The 16,755-nt window shown below is 42.8% G+C and overlaps 1 protein-coding gene across 1 annotated transcript; it reads right to left on the reverse strand.

Annotated features, from left to right (window-relative positions):
- Positions 1-235: 235 nt before the first annotated feature.
- On the reverse strand, positions 236-16,004 carry rdh8a (retinol dehydrogenase 8a). The gene is made up of 6 exons (XM_015948491.3): positions 15,676-16,004; positions 12,489-12,650; positions 3,125-3,304; positions 2,059-2,152; positions 1,785-1,968; positions 236-695 (listed from the first exon to the last, which is right to left on the reverse strand). The coding sequence occupies exons 1-6, from the start codon at positions 15,779-15,781 to the stop codon at positions 468-470; spliced, it is 954 nt and encodes a 317-aa protein (XP_015803977.1). The 5' UTR covers positions 15,782-16,004; the 3' UTR covers positions 236-467.
- Between the last annotated feature and the right edge of the window lie 751 nt (positions 16,005-16,755).

A 16,755-nucleotide genomic window follows, 5' to 3' on the forward strand; every position in this document is an offset into this window, starting at 1 on the left:
AAGTTATTTACGCTACAAGTTATTTTATTTCTATATTTTTTCTTATATTTTCAATAATTTCAAAGTTTCAAATATCAGCTGAGTTTACTTTTTTGTGCTTTAATGTTCATCCTAGAGACTTCGACCTCATGTCCTGTCCGTGCGCTGACAGAACACGTGAGTTTAACACGAGCTCTTCTCATAGAAAAATAAATTGTGGCATTTTTAAAATAAAATATCTGCAGTTGTTGCTGTTTATCTTCCCTGCCTTGGTGTGTTTGCTTTTCTCTCAGTACATTAGGACACCCTGCCTGCATCATGTATGTGAAAAAATATGTGCAATTGTGCAAGTTGTCTCTCAAAGCTTATCATGGTAGTGTCTTTGAACTGGAAGGAGCCAAGCTGCAGGTTCAATGCTAACTGGTCAGCCCACACCGTCAGAGAGAGACACAGAGGGGGCTGGCAGGGTCAGGCAAACGACAGGACAGTCAGTTAGGAGAGATGGTGCGTCTGCGCAGACAGCTACATGTCAGGCACTTGAGGATGCTCATGGTAATGTGCATGAGAGGGCCAAAATTGAAGAGCAGGTTGTAAAAGGTGTTCACAGAGAGGCCGCCAGTCTCATCTGCGTATTTTAAGGCCACAATTGGCGTGTAGAGGCTGTTGGTCAGGTTCCTAAAGCGAGGACTGTCTGACTCAATAACCATCTTTGTGCACTGCAGGAAACAAGCAAAAAGAAAAGTTTTGAGTGATTCATTGAACTTGTTTACACTTTTATCGGACTGTGAGCAGAGAACATCTCTGACTCATAAATCCTGAGATAAGTTAGGTCAAGTCTGGGGCCTCATTTATCAAGCTTGCTTACGCACAAAACGGGGTCGGAAAACTGCGTAAGAAACTTTCCACGCAAACTTTGGGATTTATGAAAGAAAACTTAGCAGAAAAATGTGCGCAACTTTAAGTTGACTAAGGACCTGGCTTACGCACATGTTGGACATGGAGAGCAGCTGCAGTGCTGCTGCTGGGAAGATAAAATTATGAAATCCTGCAGCATTATCACTTCGTTTTCACACAGAACAAGACCCCCCCCCCCCCCCCCCCACACACACACACAGCCTGAAGCGCAGAATACAGAATGCAGAATACATCAGCAGGGGGACAGATTGAGACAGAATGTCATGCGTCTGTGACAGTGTGTGTCCTGTCACTGTGACCCGATTGATCATGCGCCCTGGCTACTTGGACAAAGAGAGATTCCATTTGGCTGACTGGTTAGCGCGCGTGACTATCACCTGGGAGTCTGGGGGTTGAATCCTGATCGGACCAATTTTTTATATCCCCACAGATCTCTCTGAAGAACTCAGCACTGACGGCGCTGTGCCACTCCGTGGATTTTCTCTTATTTGTTTTGCAAAAGCACTTCCTTTCATTTCTCCACCTCACCCACAGGTACCTGAATTTCTGCTTCTGTGAAATAGCGCTTCCTTGATCTGCGGTCGGGATCGAAATGCTGCAAAAGCCGGCTTATGTATATGCATGAGATCCACAAGGCACTTTGCATCAACCATTTATGGCAGTAAGTGGGCGTGGTGAGGGCGGGATGTGACTAAAAAGCTGCTGAGAACCTTTCTCGTTAGTCTCTGATGTATGAAGCGGAGACTGCGTGCAGCTGTGCGTACTCCATGTTTGATAGATCACGAACCTACTTGCCGTGAGTACATTTTTTTTCTGAGTTTAAGTACAATTTTAGTAAGTATTCTACGCAATGTTTGATAAATGAGACCCCTGGACACTTATTTCCTTACTTTAGCTATGTCCTCTGGCATCTGGCCCATGGCTTCAAATATATCAGTAGATGATGGCAGGTAAACGTCTTTAAAATATCGAACTGTGTCTGCATCAACCCCAGGAAAATCCATCTTAGCCACATCCTCCATCATCTTGGTCTCGAACTCGGTGTGCACTGGGCCAGGTTCAATCATGGACAGCCTGAGGAGAGACACACACGGAAAGCTCTGAGAGGAGGAGTGGACCGTGGAAAAGTAGAGACAGCTGTGATGGTGGAGGGGTTTGATCTACCTTATATTGAACTTCAGCAGCTGGACAGCCATGCTTTCACAGAACCCCTCCATAGCAAACTTAGAGGCGGTGTAAACATCATTGAACACCACTCCTGGTTTAAGAGTAAAGCACAAAGGAAACGATATGTCCTTAGGTTTTACAGAATTCAAACAACTAAACAATATCTCTGTTGAACTCGAAGCACGAGGAACTTTGAAGCAACAAAAGTAAACACTAGCAGCAGTAGCTCAGGTGGTAGAGCGGGTTGCCTCATGATCGGAGGGTCATGGGTTCGACTCCAGCTCCCGCCAGGGGTATCCTGCTGTTGTGTCCTTGGGCAAGACACTTCACCCAACTTGCCTGTGTTAGTGGTGGTCAGAGGGGCCGACGGCGTCAAATGGCAGCCTCGCCTCTGTCAGACCTCCCCAGGGTGGCTGTGGCCACAAGCAGCTTATCATCACTAGCAGTGTGTGAATGTGAGTGTGTGTGAAAGCGTCTTTGGGTGTCTAGAACAGCGCTATATAAGTTCAATGCATTATTATTATTATTATTATTTGATGTGTCTGAACTGCTGTAGTACTAATATTTTCCCCAGAACTCAAAGTGCTCCATTATTCACGAACTGCAACTGAGGGTAAGCTACTGCATAGCTACAGCTGCCCTGGGGTGGTCTGACAGAGGCGAGGCTGTCATTTTGTGCCATCGGCTCCTCTGACCACCACCAACACATGCAAGTCAGGTGAGGTGTCTTGCCCGTGGACACAAAGGCAGAATAACCCTGGTGAGAGAAGGAATTGATCCCATAATCCCAACCGTTCTGCCTCCTGAGCTACTGCTGCCCCACATAAGGATCAGACCCTAGAAATAACCCTCCATCACACTGTCACTTTCATTGTGTGTGTGTGTGTGTGTGTGCGTGTGTGTGCGTGCGTGTGTGGGAAGGTCTATAACGCACATATGTCATAATAAAACATTTTTATGCTTTCACTAGACTATATGAAATTAGTATTTTTACAATCTAAAATTTAAAGGGTAATTTTCTGTTTCTTTCATTTGAGCAGACTGAGATGTTCAAAGCTCATACCCTGGAGACCCATAACGCTGCTCATGACCACGATGTGTCCTGAACGCCTCTTCTTCATGTCGGGCATCACTTCTTTGATCATACGAACCACACCGAAGAAGTTGGTGTCAAATACTCTTTTCATTTCTTCAATGCTGATGCTTTCCACGGGGCCAAGCAAGCCCACACCTGCATTGTTGACTGACAGGAAGCACACAGACTTAGATCACACTCTGCAGATGAAGACAGTTTATTTATTCACTTTATTCAACTAAGTCTCAGTGATCATGAGTGTTGTTACTTATTAATGCCACCAGATGTCAGTTTGTAACAGTTCCAGGGTGGTGTGTAGCACACAAGTCCATGCTGAGGGGCCTCTGGGTTTTGAGCAATTATGTGAAGGGGGTGTAAAGCTGGATGGAAGCATGCTTATAAATAGATGTTTTATCCAGACTAGAGGTTTAAAAAACAACTGAGAAGAGACATTCATTCACAAGTTATTGAGCTCAAAACATGACATGTTGCACCACAAAATCTCTTCAAGGCGCTGAGATTTCTGAGCCTTTATCTCCTTTTTTTCTACCTGTGAAAAACCCAGTACAAACGGCATGGTTCTCATGAAGACAATAAGATCCATGACTCAGTGTAAGCTCTAACTCGCTTGTAATGGCCTTTTCTGTTCGGGTGCAGAATCTATCTGCCCACTGGAATTTCAAGACTCCCAATCCCCTCCTTCCACCCACTCAAGCTGCAAAACCACAGCAAGTACAACCACGGTCTGACAACACGGCTGTTTTGAGTCTAAGTAACCTTTGTTCTAAATTGAAGTAATTTTATTTGGCTTTGGTTTCTTACTTGCCACAAAATCTAACTCAAGATTTAAAGTGGAAAACAATTTATTTTAAAATACATGACAGACAGACAGACAGACAGACAGATGATAGATAGATAGATAGATAGATAGATAGATAGATAGATAGATAGATAGATAGATAGATAGATAGATAGATAGATAGATAGATAGATAGATAGATAGATAGATAGATAGATAGATAGATAGATAGATAGATGATAGATAGATAGATAGATAGATAGATAGATGATAGATAGATAGATAGATAGATAGATAGATAGATAGATGATAGATAGATAGATAGATAGATAGATAGATAGATAGATAGATAGATAGATAGATAGATGATAGATGGATGGATGGATGGATGGATGGATGGATGGATGGATGGATGGATGGATAGATAGATAGATAGATAGATAGATAGATAGATAGATAGATAGATAGATAGATAGATAGATAGATGGATGGATGGATGGATGGATGGATGGATGGATGGATGGATGGATGGATGGATGGATGGATGGATGGATGGATGGATGGATGGATGGATGGATGGATGGATGGATGGATGGATGGATGGATGGATGGATGGATGGATGGATGGATGGATGGATGGATAGATAGATAGATAGATAGATAGATAGATAGATAGATAGATAGATAGATAGATGGATGGATGGATGGATGGATGGATGGATGGATGGATGGATGGATGGATGGATGGATGGATGGATGGATGGATAGATAGATAGATAGATAGATAGATAGATAGATAGATAGATAGATAGATAGATAGATAGATAGATAGATAGATGATAGATAGATGGATGGATGGATGGATGGATGGATGGATGGATGGATGGATGGATGGATGGATGGATGGATGGATAGATAGATAGATAGATAGATAGATAGATAGATAGATAGATAGATAGATAGATAGATAGATAGATAGATAGATAGATAGATAGATGATGGATAGATAGATAGATAGATAGATAGATAGATAGATAGATAGATAGATAGATAGATAGATAGATAGATAGATAGATAGATAGATGATAGATAGATAGATGGATAGATAGATAGTTGCACAATATGAATTGCACATTCAACATTGCACACTTCACCCACACTGCTTGGCCCAAAAAGTCACCACCAAAAAAAAGTCCCACTCTAATATTTAATTGAACCACCTTTAGCTTTGATTCCATCACACATTCACTGTAGAAGAAGAAGAAATATCATGTCTATAGCGCCTCTCAAGAAAAAAAATCACGAGGCGCTTTTCAAAAATAAAAAATGTAAAAATATAAAAAATAATTTAGAAAATGGTTAAAATATATTTAAAATGAGCAAAAAAGAGACAATTGCGATTAAAAAATGTTAAGAAAGAGAGAGAGTGAACAGGAAAGAGGGAAATCAGTGGATCCTGAGGAAGGTGGAATAGGTGGGGAGAGCAGAATAAAGAGAGAGTGATGAAGAAGGTCATACAAAAGCCAGCTTGAACAAGTGAGTCTTCAGCTGCTTTTTAAAGGAGACCACTGAGTCCACTGATCTCAGGCTCAGGGAGAGAGAGTTCTAGAGTCTGGGGGCCACAGCAGCAAATGATCTGTCACCTTTGGTCTTTAGCCTGGTGCGCTGCTCAAGCAGTAGGCTTTGATCACTGGACCTCAGGGACCTGCTGGGGGTGTAGGGACTAAGAAGATCACCAATGTAAGATGGTGCTTGTCCATGTAAGGCCCTATAGACCAGAACCAGGATCTTGAAATGAACCCTGAAGTTGACTGGCAGCCAGTGAAGCTGGAGGAGAAGCAGGGTGATGTGGGTGTGTTTGGAGGACTTGGTCAGAAGCCGAGCACAGGCGTTCTGAACCACCTGCAGACGGTTCAGGGAGGTTCTGCTCAGACACGTGAAAAGAGAGTTGCAGTAGTCTAAGCGTGAGAAGATGAAGGTGTGGATAACTGTCTCAAGTTCAGAGTGGAAAAAAATGGGACTCAGCTTAGCAACGTTCCTGAGATGGAAGAAGGAAGAGCCAACAAGAGAAATGACATGAGAATCCAGGGTGAGAGCTGGGTGCAGATTCCTGACGGAGGGTTTGGTGTGAGTAGCAAGCTGACCAAGAGAATCTCTGACTTTGGGAACCAGCTTGTCTGGGGCACAGATGAGGATCTCAGTCTTATCTTGATTCAGCTGTAGAAAGTTCCCAGCCATCCAGGTTTTAATAGTCTAAAGCCGGGCGGACACTGTGCGACTTTTTCACTTTTTCGAGCCGATTTTCCACTCATGCGAGAATCCACAAGATCAGGGCGAGTTTTGCGCTGAGCGTCGTGTAGTGTACAGGGGGTTACGAAAGGCGATTAACACCAAGTGACCAGCTACCGATCAGCAATTGTGAGCTCACACGGACTTCTGGAGTGTTTGATATTTTGCTCGTTCCTCGTGAGGGTTGAAGCGGCGCAGCGAGCGACTGCGACCCAAAAAGTATCAGAACCGCTCACGGCGCATGCGCAATCATCCATCAACACCGCTCGCCCGCTATTTCCCTAATAACACATGTTGTTCGTTTTTATTTCTACACGTTTTTTTACTCACAATGATTGTCAAGAAAGCGTGTTCGTCGTGTTCATGTCAAATTAAACTGATCACAAAACACAGATTTACTTTATTTCGTTTTCCTCATCCAGCCCCCATAAATCCCTGTGTGTCCTCCTGCAGCATTCCTGAAGAACAACAGGCAAAACAACACAAAAAAAGTCTGACGTGTTGTGTAAAAACTGCTATTTTTAGTATATTTTTAAGTCTGACGTGTTGCTACCAGACGTACAGTTTGAGCAGTCAGGTCGCATCCGAGAACTGGGACGTACAGTGTGAGCACATGACTCATGAGACCTGCACTGCGAGGAAGTCGTACAGTTTGAGCTGAAGCTGAGTGCTACGAGTGAAAAAGTCGCACAGTGTCCGCCCAGCTTAAGCAGGTGTGTAACAGCTGCAGCTTAGACATCTCAAGGGGCTTAAAGGAGATGTACAGTTGGATGTCATCTGCATAAAGATGGTAGGAGATTCATTTGAAAGAGCTCAGGATGTGCTGATGAGGGAGCAGATAGAGGAGGAAGAGCAGAGGCCCCAGCACAGAACCTTGTGGGACACCATGGGTAAGGGAGGTGGTGGAGGACCTAAACTTGGTGACGGCCACAGAAAAGGAGCGCTCAGAGAGATAAGATAACCACTCCAGAGCAGTTCCTGATAGGCCTACCCAGTCTCTCAGCCTCTCCAGTAGCAGGTGATGGTCAACAGTGTCAAAGGCTGCAGTCAGGTCTAACAGGACCAGAACAGAACAGTCCCCTGCATCACTGTGAGTCAGAAGGTCATTAGAGACCCTAAGAAGAGCTGTTTCAGTAGAATGAGCTCCACGAAAACCTGACTGGAAGCTATCATAGATGTTATGTTCATCAAGAGCAGCTGTGAGTTGTTTAGCCACAACCTTTTCCAAGATCTTGGAGATGAACGGAAGTTTAGAGATGGGTCTGAAGCTGCTATGGAGAGAGGGGTCAAGACTTGGTTTTTTAAGAAGCGGGTGGATTACAGCAATCTTTAAGTAAGCAGGGACCTGACCAGAAACCAGAGAAGCATTAATAATGGAGGGCACGCTGGGATCGATGGACTGAAAAGCACTTTTAAACAAAGATGAGGGTAAGATGTGGAGGGGGCATGCAGAGGTCTTCATAGAGTTAACTAGTTTGGTTAACTCAGGCAAAGAAACAGGAGCAAAGCTATCCAGGATGATGGGCCTGGTTGGAGTCGGGAGAGGCAGCGATAAGGCTGAAGGAGAGATGCTAGATCTAACCTTATTGACTTTGTCCACAAAGAAAGACAGAAAGTTCTCACAGTCTGTAACAGAGTGGATGGAGGCTGTAGGAGTGGCAGGAGAGACAATGCTGCTGATGGTGTTAAACAGCACCTTGGGGTTCCCTTTGCTCTGGGACACCAGGTTGGAAAAATAGGAAACCCTTGTGTCTCTGACCGCAGAGTTAAAGGGTGTCAGAAGATCCTTTAGGTGCAGCAGACGGACGTGGAGATGGGTTTTCTTCCACAAGCGCTCAATTTTTCTGCATTGGTGCTTCAGGCTGCGAAGGCTGTCATTAAACCAGGGAGTAGGGTTCACTGCAGGAACTGATCTGGTTCTGACAGGACAGATGTTGTCCAGAATGGAGAGGCAGTACTCGTTAAACTGAGAAGTTAAGGAATCTGGGTTGTTATCAGAAAAACAGGGTGGATTAAAAGCCGCGGAAAAATTGCTAGCTGTGCTCTCATTAAGAAATTAAGAAAACGAGAACTAACCATACGGCGAGCAGGAGGTAGGGAAGCAGAAACTGACAAGTTAAAGAAAATGCAATGGTGATCTGAAATATAAACGTCCTCAGGACAAACACTGTCAACATTTAGACCCAGGGTAAAAACAAGGTCTAGAGTGTGCCCCTGGTGTGTGTGGGGCCAGAAACATGCTGGGTAAAGCCGAAGGAGTCCATAAGGCTGGAGAAAATCATGGCAAAGTGATCAGAGGGATCATCAACGTGGATGTTAGTCACCCACAATCACCAGTCTGGACAGCTTCACAGTGGAGGATAGAAAGTCACTAAACTCCTGAAGGAAAGAACTGTTTGGACCAGGTGGACGATAGACCACAGCACAGTAGAACGGGTCCTTACGCCCGACTTTAATCAGCTGCAGTTCAAAGGAAGCAAAGTGACCAGAGGTTGTAGAGCTACATGGAAGATGGTCTCTGAAAACAACAGCTGGGCCTCCACCACGACCAGAACCCCGGGGCTGGCTAAGAAAAGAATAACCACTCGGGCAGAGTTCAATCAGACCAGAATATTCAGATGTTTGCTGCCAAACTTCAGTCAGAAACAGGAAATCCAGGTTTTTAGAGAGAATTAGATCATTGAGCAGGAAGTACCTATTTTTAACAGAGCGGGTATTTAATAGAGCCATGCTGAGTGAGGTGGAGGAATCAGAAACTACAGAAACAGCTGGAGTTAGTGGACGTAAATTAGCAGGGTTAGATCCAAGGTGTTTATAAAAACCACTTATGGAGGGAACAGGAGGATAAACCACTGAGGAATGAGCACTGTTTCGATAAGCTTCTGCAACATCATAAGATTTATTTCCATCCAGTGTTGCATTAACGTTTCACCAAGATCTTGCATTGATGATGACAGACTCTGACCCCTGCAGAAAGCCTTCTCCAGCACATCCCAAAGAGGTCTGGACTCTGTGGTGGTTAATCAATGTGTGGAAATGCTCCCTGAACCATTCTTTCAATCTCTGGCATTGTCATCTCGAGCCTTGGACCCACTGTGGGGTTTGGGACAGGGCCGGTCATCGTCGGCCTGATGGAAGCTCTTTTATTGCAGTCTGGCCTTGCATGTTGGCCGGTGGGGTTAAACGTACCGCCATGAGTCGTGCACCATTTCATAAATAGGTTGTGCAACTATTCAGTATTTTTGTGCTGCAATATATGTTCTGCAGAGCTAAAGACAAAAAAGAAATGCCTACCAACAGGCTCCACATGAGACTCCAGAAGGGGGTGCTCAGTCCAGGCCTGTCTCAGTTTGCCGGTCTGTGGTTATATATAGCATCCAGTGTGTTGTAGCACCTCTATGTATTTCTTCCATTTTCACCCCGGCTGTTCCTATCGTTAACATTTCTATATTGAGCTTTTAATTTCTTCAGCTTAGCTCGACACGGATTCGATGATTGCTCGAATCCTTCGGCTCCCATCTGCTGAAAAATTTCTTCAAAACGGGATTTCCTTAGCAATCTAAGTAGCTTGCCCTGAGGTTAGACTTTCATGGCGATGGTGAGGAATGTATGGAGCTCTGAAGCTGTCCAAGCCTTGCTGCTACTTGCAGGCATTTCTCACATCCGTGTACAACTAATGAAAATACAAATAGAACTCCGAGGTTGGTTTTGCTTGTGGCAAGTAGTGACATCTATCTGTCCCCCAATCAGAGGATTGTGTTGTCGCTCTGCTTTAACCGTACCGCTCCACAAAGATTTGGACCTACAACAGAAGGAGGCCACAAAAGTGCCGTCAGTGGCATGGACCGGTTTGGCTGTGGACTGGTTTTACAATCGGGATAGAAAAAACTGTGGCCCGACTTGACCCGACCTGCCCCTCCCTGTGCCATCAGGGAGGATTGAATAACCTGGTCATGCCAGTGTATTCAGGTAGTCAGCTGACCTCATTCTTGGAGCACATCCTGTTGCTGAACCTAGACCTGACCAACTGCAGCAAGCCCAGATCATAACACTGCCCCCACAGGCACTAGGCATGATGATGGGTGCATCGCTTCATCTGCCTCTCTTCCTACCCTGATGCACCCATCACTCTGGAACCGGGTAAGTCTGGACTCATCAGACCACATGACCTTCTTCCATTGGTCTAGAGTCAAAACCTTTGTTTCCCTGTTTGCCTCATATTAGGGGTTTACTTACAGCTACACAGCTGTTCAGTCTCAATGCCTTGAGTTCCCTTTACATTTTGCATATGGAAATGCTCTTACTTTCACTGTTGGTTTGCTTTGATTTGATGTCACCTAAGTTTAAGCGATCGCTGATCACAGTCATTCAGGATTTTTTCCCAGCCACATTTTATCCTCAAAGATGATGAGTCCCCATTATCCTTCCAGTTTTTAATAGTGCGTTGGACAGTTCTTAACCCAGTTTTAGTCGTTTATGCTATCTCCTTGATGCATGCCGATGATATGACCCTTCTTCAAGAAACATCTTTTCCACAACCACCAGATGTGTCTTTCCACATGCTTGTTTAAGAAATGAGAAGCAACTCACTGCACCAGTTGGGGTTAATATCTTCTTGCGAGCTTAAAGATAACCACTCATGCAGTAATTATCCAACATGAGGCTCCTACCTACTAGCTTAGTTAAATCCAGGTACTTTTTTGTCCAGGCAGTGTACTCAACCCTAAAAATTTCATCTGTTGCATCAGAATGGCCCCCAGACTGGAACTCTCTCCCCCTGAGCCTGAGATCAGTGGACTCAGTGGTCTCCTTTAAAAAAGCAGCTGAAAACTCACCTGTTCAGGCTTTGGTGTGACCTTCATAACGCTCTACTTGTTCTGCTGTTATTCCGCCTTTCCCGGGTTCCACCTAACCCTAACCCTTCCCTCTTTCCTATTCATTTTCCCTCTCCTTTTCCCTTATATTGTTTAATCACAATTTTTATTTCTTCTCATTTTAAAGATGTTTTTAATCATTTCTGAAATCTTTTTAATATTTAATTTTTTTGTTTTTGTGAAGCGCCTCGTGACTTTTATCTTGAGGCGCTAAATAAAAGATTTTCTTTCTTGTTCTCTTTCTTTCTTGTTTTCTTTCTTTCTTTCTATCTATCTATCTATCTATCTATCTATCTATCTATCATCTATCTATCTATCTATCTATCTATCTATCTATCTATCTATCTATCTATCTATCTATCTATCTATCTATCTATCTATCTATCTATCATCTATCTATCTATCTATCTATCTATCTATCTATCTATCTATCTATCTATCTATCTATCTATCTATCTATCTATCTATCTATCTATCATCTATCTATCTATCTATCTATCTATCTATCATCTATCTATCAATCAATCTATCTATCTATCTATCTATCTATCTATCTATCTATCTATCTATCTATCTATCTATCTATCTATCTATCTATCTATCTATCTATCTATCATCTATCTATCTATCTATCTATCTATCTATCTATCTATCTATCTATCTATCTATCTATCTATCTATCTATCTATCTATCTATCTATCATCTATCTATCTATCTATCTATCTATCTATCTATCTATCTATCTATCTATCTATCTATCATCTATCTATCAATCAATCAATCTATCTATCTATCTATCAATCAATCAATCAATCAATCTATCTATCTATCTATCTATCTATCTATCTATCTATCTATCTATCTATCTATCTATCTATCTATCTATCTATCTATCTATCTATCTATCTATCTATCTATCTATCTATCTATCTATCTATCTCTCTCTCTCTCTCTCTCTCTCTCTCTCTCTATCTATCTATCTATCTATCTATCTATCTATCTATCTATCTATCTCTCTCTCTCTCTCTCTCTCTCTCTCTCTCTCTCTCTATCTTTCTTTCTTTCTTTCTTTCTTTCTTTCTTCTTTCAGAAAGATTGCACTGAAGTATTATTGCAAATAAGAGAGACTACAATGGTGTACTGGCTGTGTGTGTTTGCTAGCCTTCCTGAGTGAGTGTGTGTGTTTGTCTCCAACTATAAGGTCTTTGTTGTAATGTCTGACAGCAGTTGGAAGGAAAGACCTGCGACGTCTCTCCATTCTGCATCATGGGTGCAGCAACACGTCCAGCTGAGATGGTGGCTGCTATTTAAGCCTTGTTCACAAACAGTTTAAAGACGATGAGAAAAACAGGTACATTTGCATCATTATTCACACAAAGATGAACTTACTCAGAATATCAATGTGGCGGTCGTTTACACTGTTAACACACTGACGAACAGACTCGTCACTACAGACGTCTAATGGAAGCAAAGTCATGGTCTTCTCGTACGCGTCTCCAGCTGCCTCCACCAACTTGTCCTTCTTCTTCAGGTCTCGCATAGTGGCAATGACTGTGAACAATGGTAATATATAGAAATTATGGTAAAATAAACTTTCAAATTAAAAATAAAAAAAAAATGAGTTGAGATGCAGTTATTCTGGTGTTGAAGGTCAATGCCAGTTACCGATCCTTGCCCAGACCTGTCAATGTTGATTTGTCTCAAAAAACTAAAAGACACAAATAAAATTTATTTTCTATTTCTGATGACCTTAAAATGTTTGATTCTGGCAGCAAAAACGTGCACATGGAAACTTGGTATTGGCGAGTTCATGGTCCTGAAAAATTAAATTGTTTTGCAACTTGGTAATGTTGTATTCATAGACCAGAAAAACTAATAAAAAGGAAAAAAACAAAGTTCAGATTTTCGAGTTTCAGATTGGCCGATCACTGATGAAGCAGACTGAAGTGAACACAGAGGATATTATATTATCTCCCACTCAGAAAAAAGTTACTCTGTGATTTTAGTAATAATGAATTTGCATGTTTACTTTTTATAAATATCTTTTTAAAAGTTGTTTTCTTTTACATTTTTAAAACCATTGGCGTGTCGTGTATGTGAGTCTGCACCAACATGCCCAAAGAGCTTGCCTGCAGAGAGGAAGCAACATGGTTAGGTCTTAGAGGATTTGGTCCTGGCCCTTGAATGCCTTGTGTAATTTTATAGTCACTGCTTAGTTTTGGCTATAAAATCACTGGGGCGGAGTTGGGTGGAACTCGTGATCTGAGGTAATATCTCAAAGAAGCTCCACGAAGAGATTTATTCAAATGCATTCAGATGACACCTATCTCTGGTTCTTAAAAATGTAATCCAGTTTTTTATATTTTTGATGACTGATTTGTTTCAACACCATTTCTCATTTCATAGGAAATTACTAAAGAAAAAATAGTTTCTGTTGCTATGAACACTATGGATTCATTTAAAAACTGGTAAAATGACTCAAAGAAGTACGCAACTACCAGTGAATCAATCCATCTAATTAAAACACAAGTAGGAATTCACTCACTCACTCACTCACTCACTCACTCACTCACTCACGCACGCACGCACGCACGCACGCACGCACGCACACACACACACACACCTGTATATGCTTCATTTTAGTGACTCCACTATGCCTAACCCTAACCCTAACCAATAGAATTCTGTTCCTAACCCTAACCTAAACGTTCGTTCACACCAGACCTCTAAAACCAATTATTAGGGTGCTTAGTGCTGTGTGGACCAACAAAATGTCCCCACAATGTGGACATGTCCACATGTTACAAGTTAAAAGTCACAATTGGTCCACACACACACACACACACACACACACACACTTTGGAAGAGTGAATCAGTCAGGGTCAAAGTTCCTGGGCAAGGCCACAGAATTGCTTCCCTCTGAACTTTAAACACCAGGGAACATTAACCTACATCCAACACAGAAATCTATCACCGCCAGCAGCTATCTGCTCAGTTTTACCCCGCTTTATTGGCTTCCTCCACGTTGTGTGTTTTGCTTATTTTGCTGTTGTTACCTAACAGACCAAAGCAAGGCAGCGTTGTTGCACAAAATGTCATTAAGGAGTAAACAATCTGTTAATCTCACACTCATCTAAACCTACCCGTTGTGCTTGGTGGAGAAATGCAGAGTCCCACCTGATTCTTGTGAGAATTCAGACAAGGTTGACGCACTTCAAAGCTAGAACTGTTAAGCCTTACTTGTCTTCACAAACTGTGTATTAATGACACCTTGTGTATTCTAGTTAGAGCTATTATTTTAATTTGAGAAAGTAACAGAAAGATTTAGACGTAGTCAAGGACACAAACAAGGGACCTATTGTTCCTCTGGCTCCTGAAGGAAACAGCCCTGAGCCGCTCAGACATTCTTGAATGAACCACATTTCAGTGGAAACAAAGGGGCATTTGGGAGCTTTCGTCGAGCTTTGAACATGTCACTGCAACTAATTGTTACTCGGAGCACAACATAATATCTAATCTCAGTTGGATTTCCTAATGAACAGCAGATCAGCTTCATTTCTCAGATGTGGTCTTATTGAAAGGAGCTCACAGCGAGGAACAAAATCTGCACAGCTTGCACTGGGAGGGAGGGAGCAGCTAACCGCTTTTGTTTTGCTCTTTTATTTCACTGTAATAAACTTCATCAGATCCCCGTGGCCCAAAGAGAGAAAAAGAAATCAAATATTGCACAATTGTTCCCAAAGAGGTTACAATTTCACTCATCTGTGACTTTATTTACAGGGTTCGTGTGATGACAGGGGCAATTAATGCTTTCACCGCTACCACTAAAGCCTCCATCCAATTATACAGTCCTGTGTTGAGTTACAGCCCCAGCTCCATAGAGGTGGAGAAAAGCTCCCACCAACAGGGGTGGGGTTGGTAAGGTGGTCTCACACAGAGCAAAGCAAGAAGATTTGGCATTCAATTCAGATTTCCGAACTGACAATAATGATGTCTGGGAAGCAGGGAGGAAACAGTCCAACAATGTCAACGCAGAGCACCACAGCTCCCCGGTGTACCAATGAAGACTTCAAACAAGGCTCTTGCTTTAGAGTGAACCCTTGCTTGTACAGGTCTCAAACTTTGTCCCCCTTTTCACACTCGCTCCACTGAGGGGACCATAGGCACATTAGACACGGCACTAAAGTGGAGCAGGCCCTCTACAATTCACAGCAATAAAAGGGGGCTTTGTGCAGGAGAAGTCACTTGAAAGAGAACTGACAAGACTCCTTTACTGGCTGGCAAGCGGCATCCTTGCAGAGCCCTACCCTGGAAGGTGGTTTTCAGATGACAATGGAAGAACCAAGGGGGCGACTCAGCCTCAGTCCTGACAAAAGTAACGCCATTCCCATAAGTTGGTTAGCTGTGAGAGTGGAGTTCACATGGGATCACGTATGAGGCAAGAGTCCAACTTTGTGGGGGTGCGACAACAGAGTGTTGCAGGAGAAGTAAACATGAGCAGCAGAAACACTCAGTAACAGACTCGCTACTGAAAGGGTCCCATCAAGGAAACAGTGTTGAATAAAGCACATTTTACCATGGTAACGCTTCTTTTCATCTTTGGCCAGCGTGACGGCAATTCGTAACCCGATGCCGGAGGAGCAGCCGGTGATCAGCACAACTTTCTGCCCGCTGCTCGCCATGGTCTGTCCGGGTAAAGCGCTGCGGTATTCAGCGGTCCTCTGCTACGGATGGTCGCTGCGCTGCGGAGGAAGCTACCGATCACCGGACTTTAAAAAAACACAACCACGGAACTAAAGCGGATCATGAAGCCACTGCAGCCATGTGAGCGCCCAGTTCGGTCACATGTTCATGCGGATTAAAAAAGCCCTGACATAGCACCTCCTGAGTAGTTTCAATGCTGCTTAGGTGTCGCCCGCTCACAGAGATGAAGTCTGCATAATTCTTTAAGAAAGAGAGGACGTGCACGCGCCGACGTGCGTAGCACTGAGGGGGCAGAGCCTGTTTGATTTCTGAGCTGTTGAACACACACACACACACACACACACACACACACACACACACACACACACACACACACACACACACACACACACACACACACACACACACACACACACACACACACACAGAAGGAGATTTTGATGTATTTAATTTAAATGTAAAACTCGTTATAATAATGATAACAACAACAACAACAATAATAATAATAATAATAATAATAATAATAATAATAATAATAATTTTCTGACATGATTTACATTGGCCTTTATCCTGAGTGAACACAGTTTAAAAACAAATGTTTTGCTACTAATGTGTTATTTTCAGCAGCAACACTAGAGCAGAGACTTGGGTCAAATTAGAACTTTCACAGCTGAGTTTTAACCCCTCTCTGTCTCGAGGGGCAGTTCTAAAACTTTACTTTAGTTTGTTGAGATATACTACCACCTTGTGTTAGGATAGGGAATTACATAGTTATGTTGCACAACTTACTGACAAATGCACTTTGTTCTCTGATGCTTTAAGGGGTCAAAGGTGGCAGAGATAAGATCTTAGATAAGACGCAGTTTCTTCTTCTATAATTAAATCCTGCAGTACAAGAGTCTGTCTTGTTTAGGCCTGTAGCTAATTATGATGCAACTCCCTGCAAATGACA

This window comes from Nothobranchius furzeri, chromosome 5 (genome assembly GCF_043380555.1).
Source record: "Nothobranchius furzeri strain GRZ-AD chromosome 5, NfurGRZ-RIMD1, whole genome shotgun sequence".
Taxonomy (NCBI): Eukaryota; Metazoa; Chordata; class Actinopteri; order Cyprinodontiformes; family Nothobranchiidae; genus Nothobranchius; species Nothobranchius furzeri.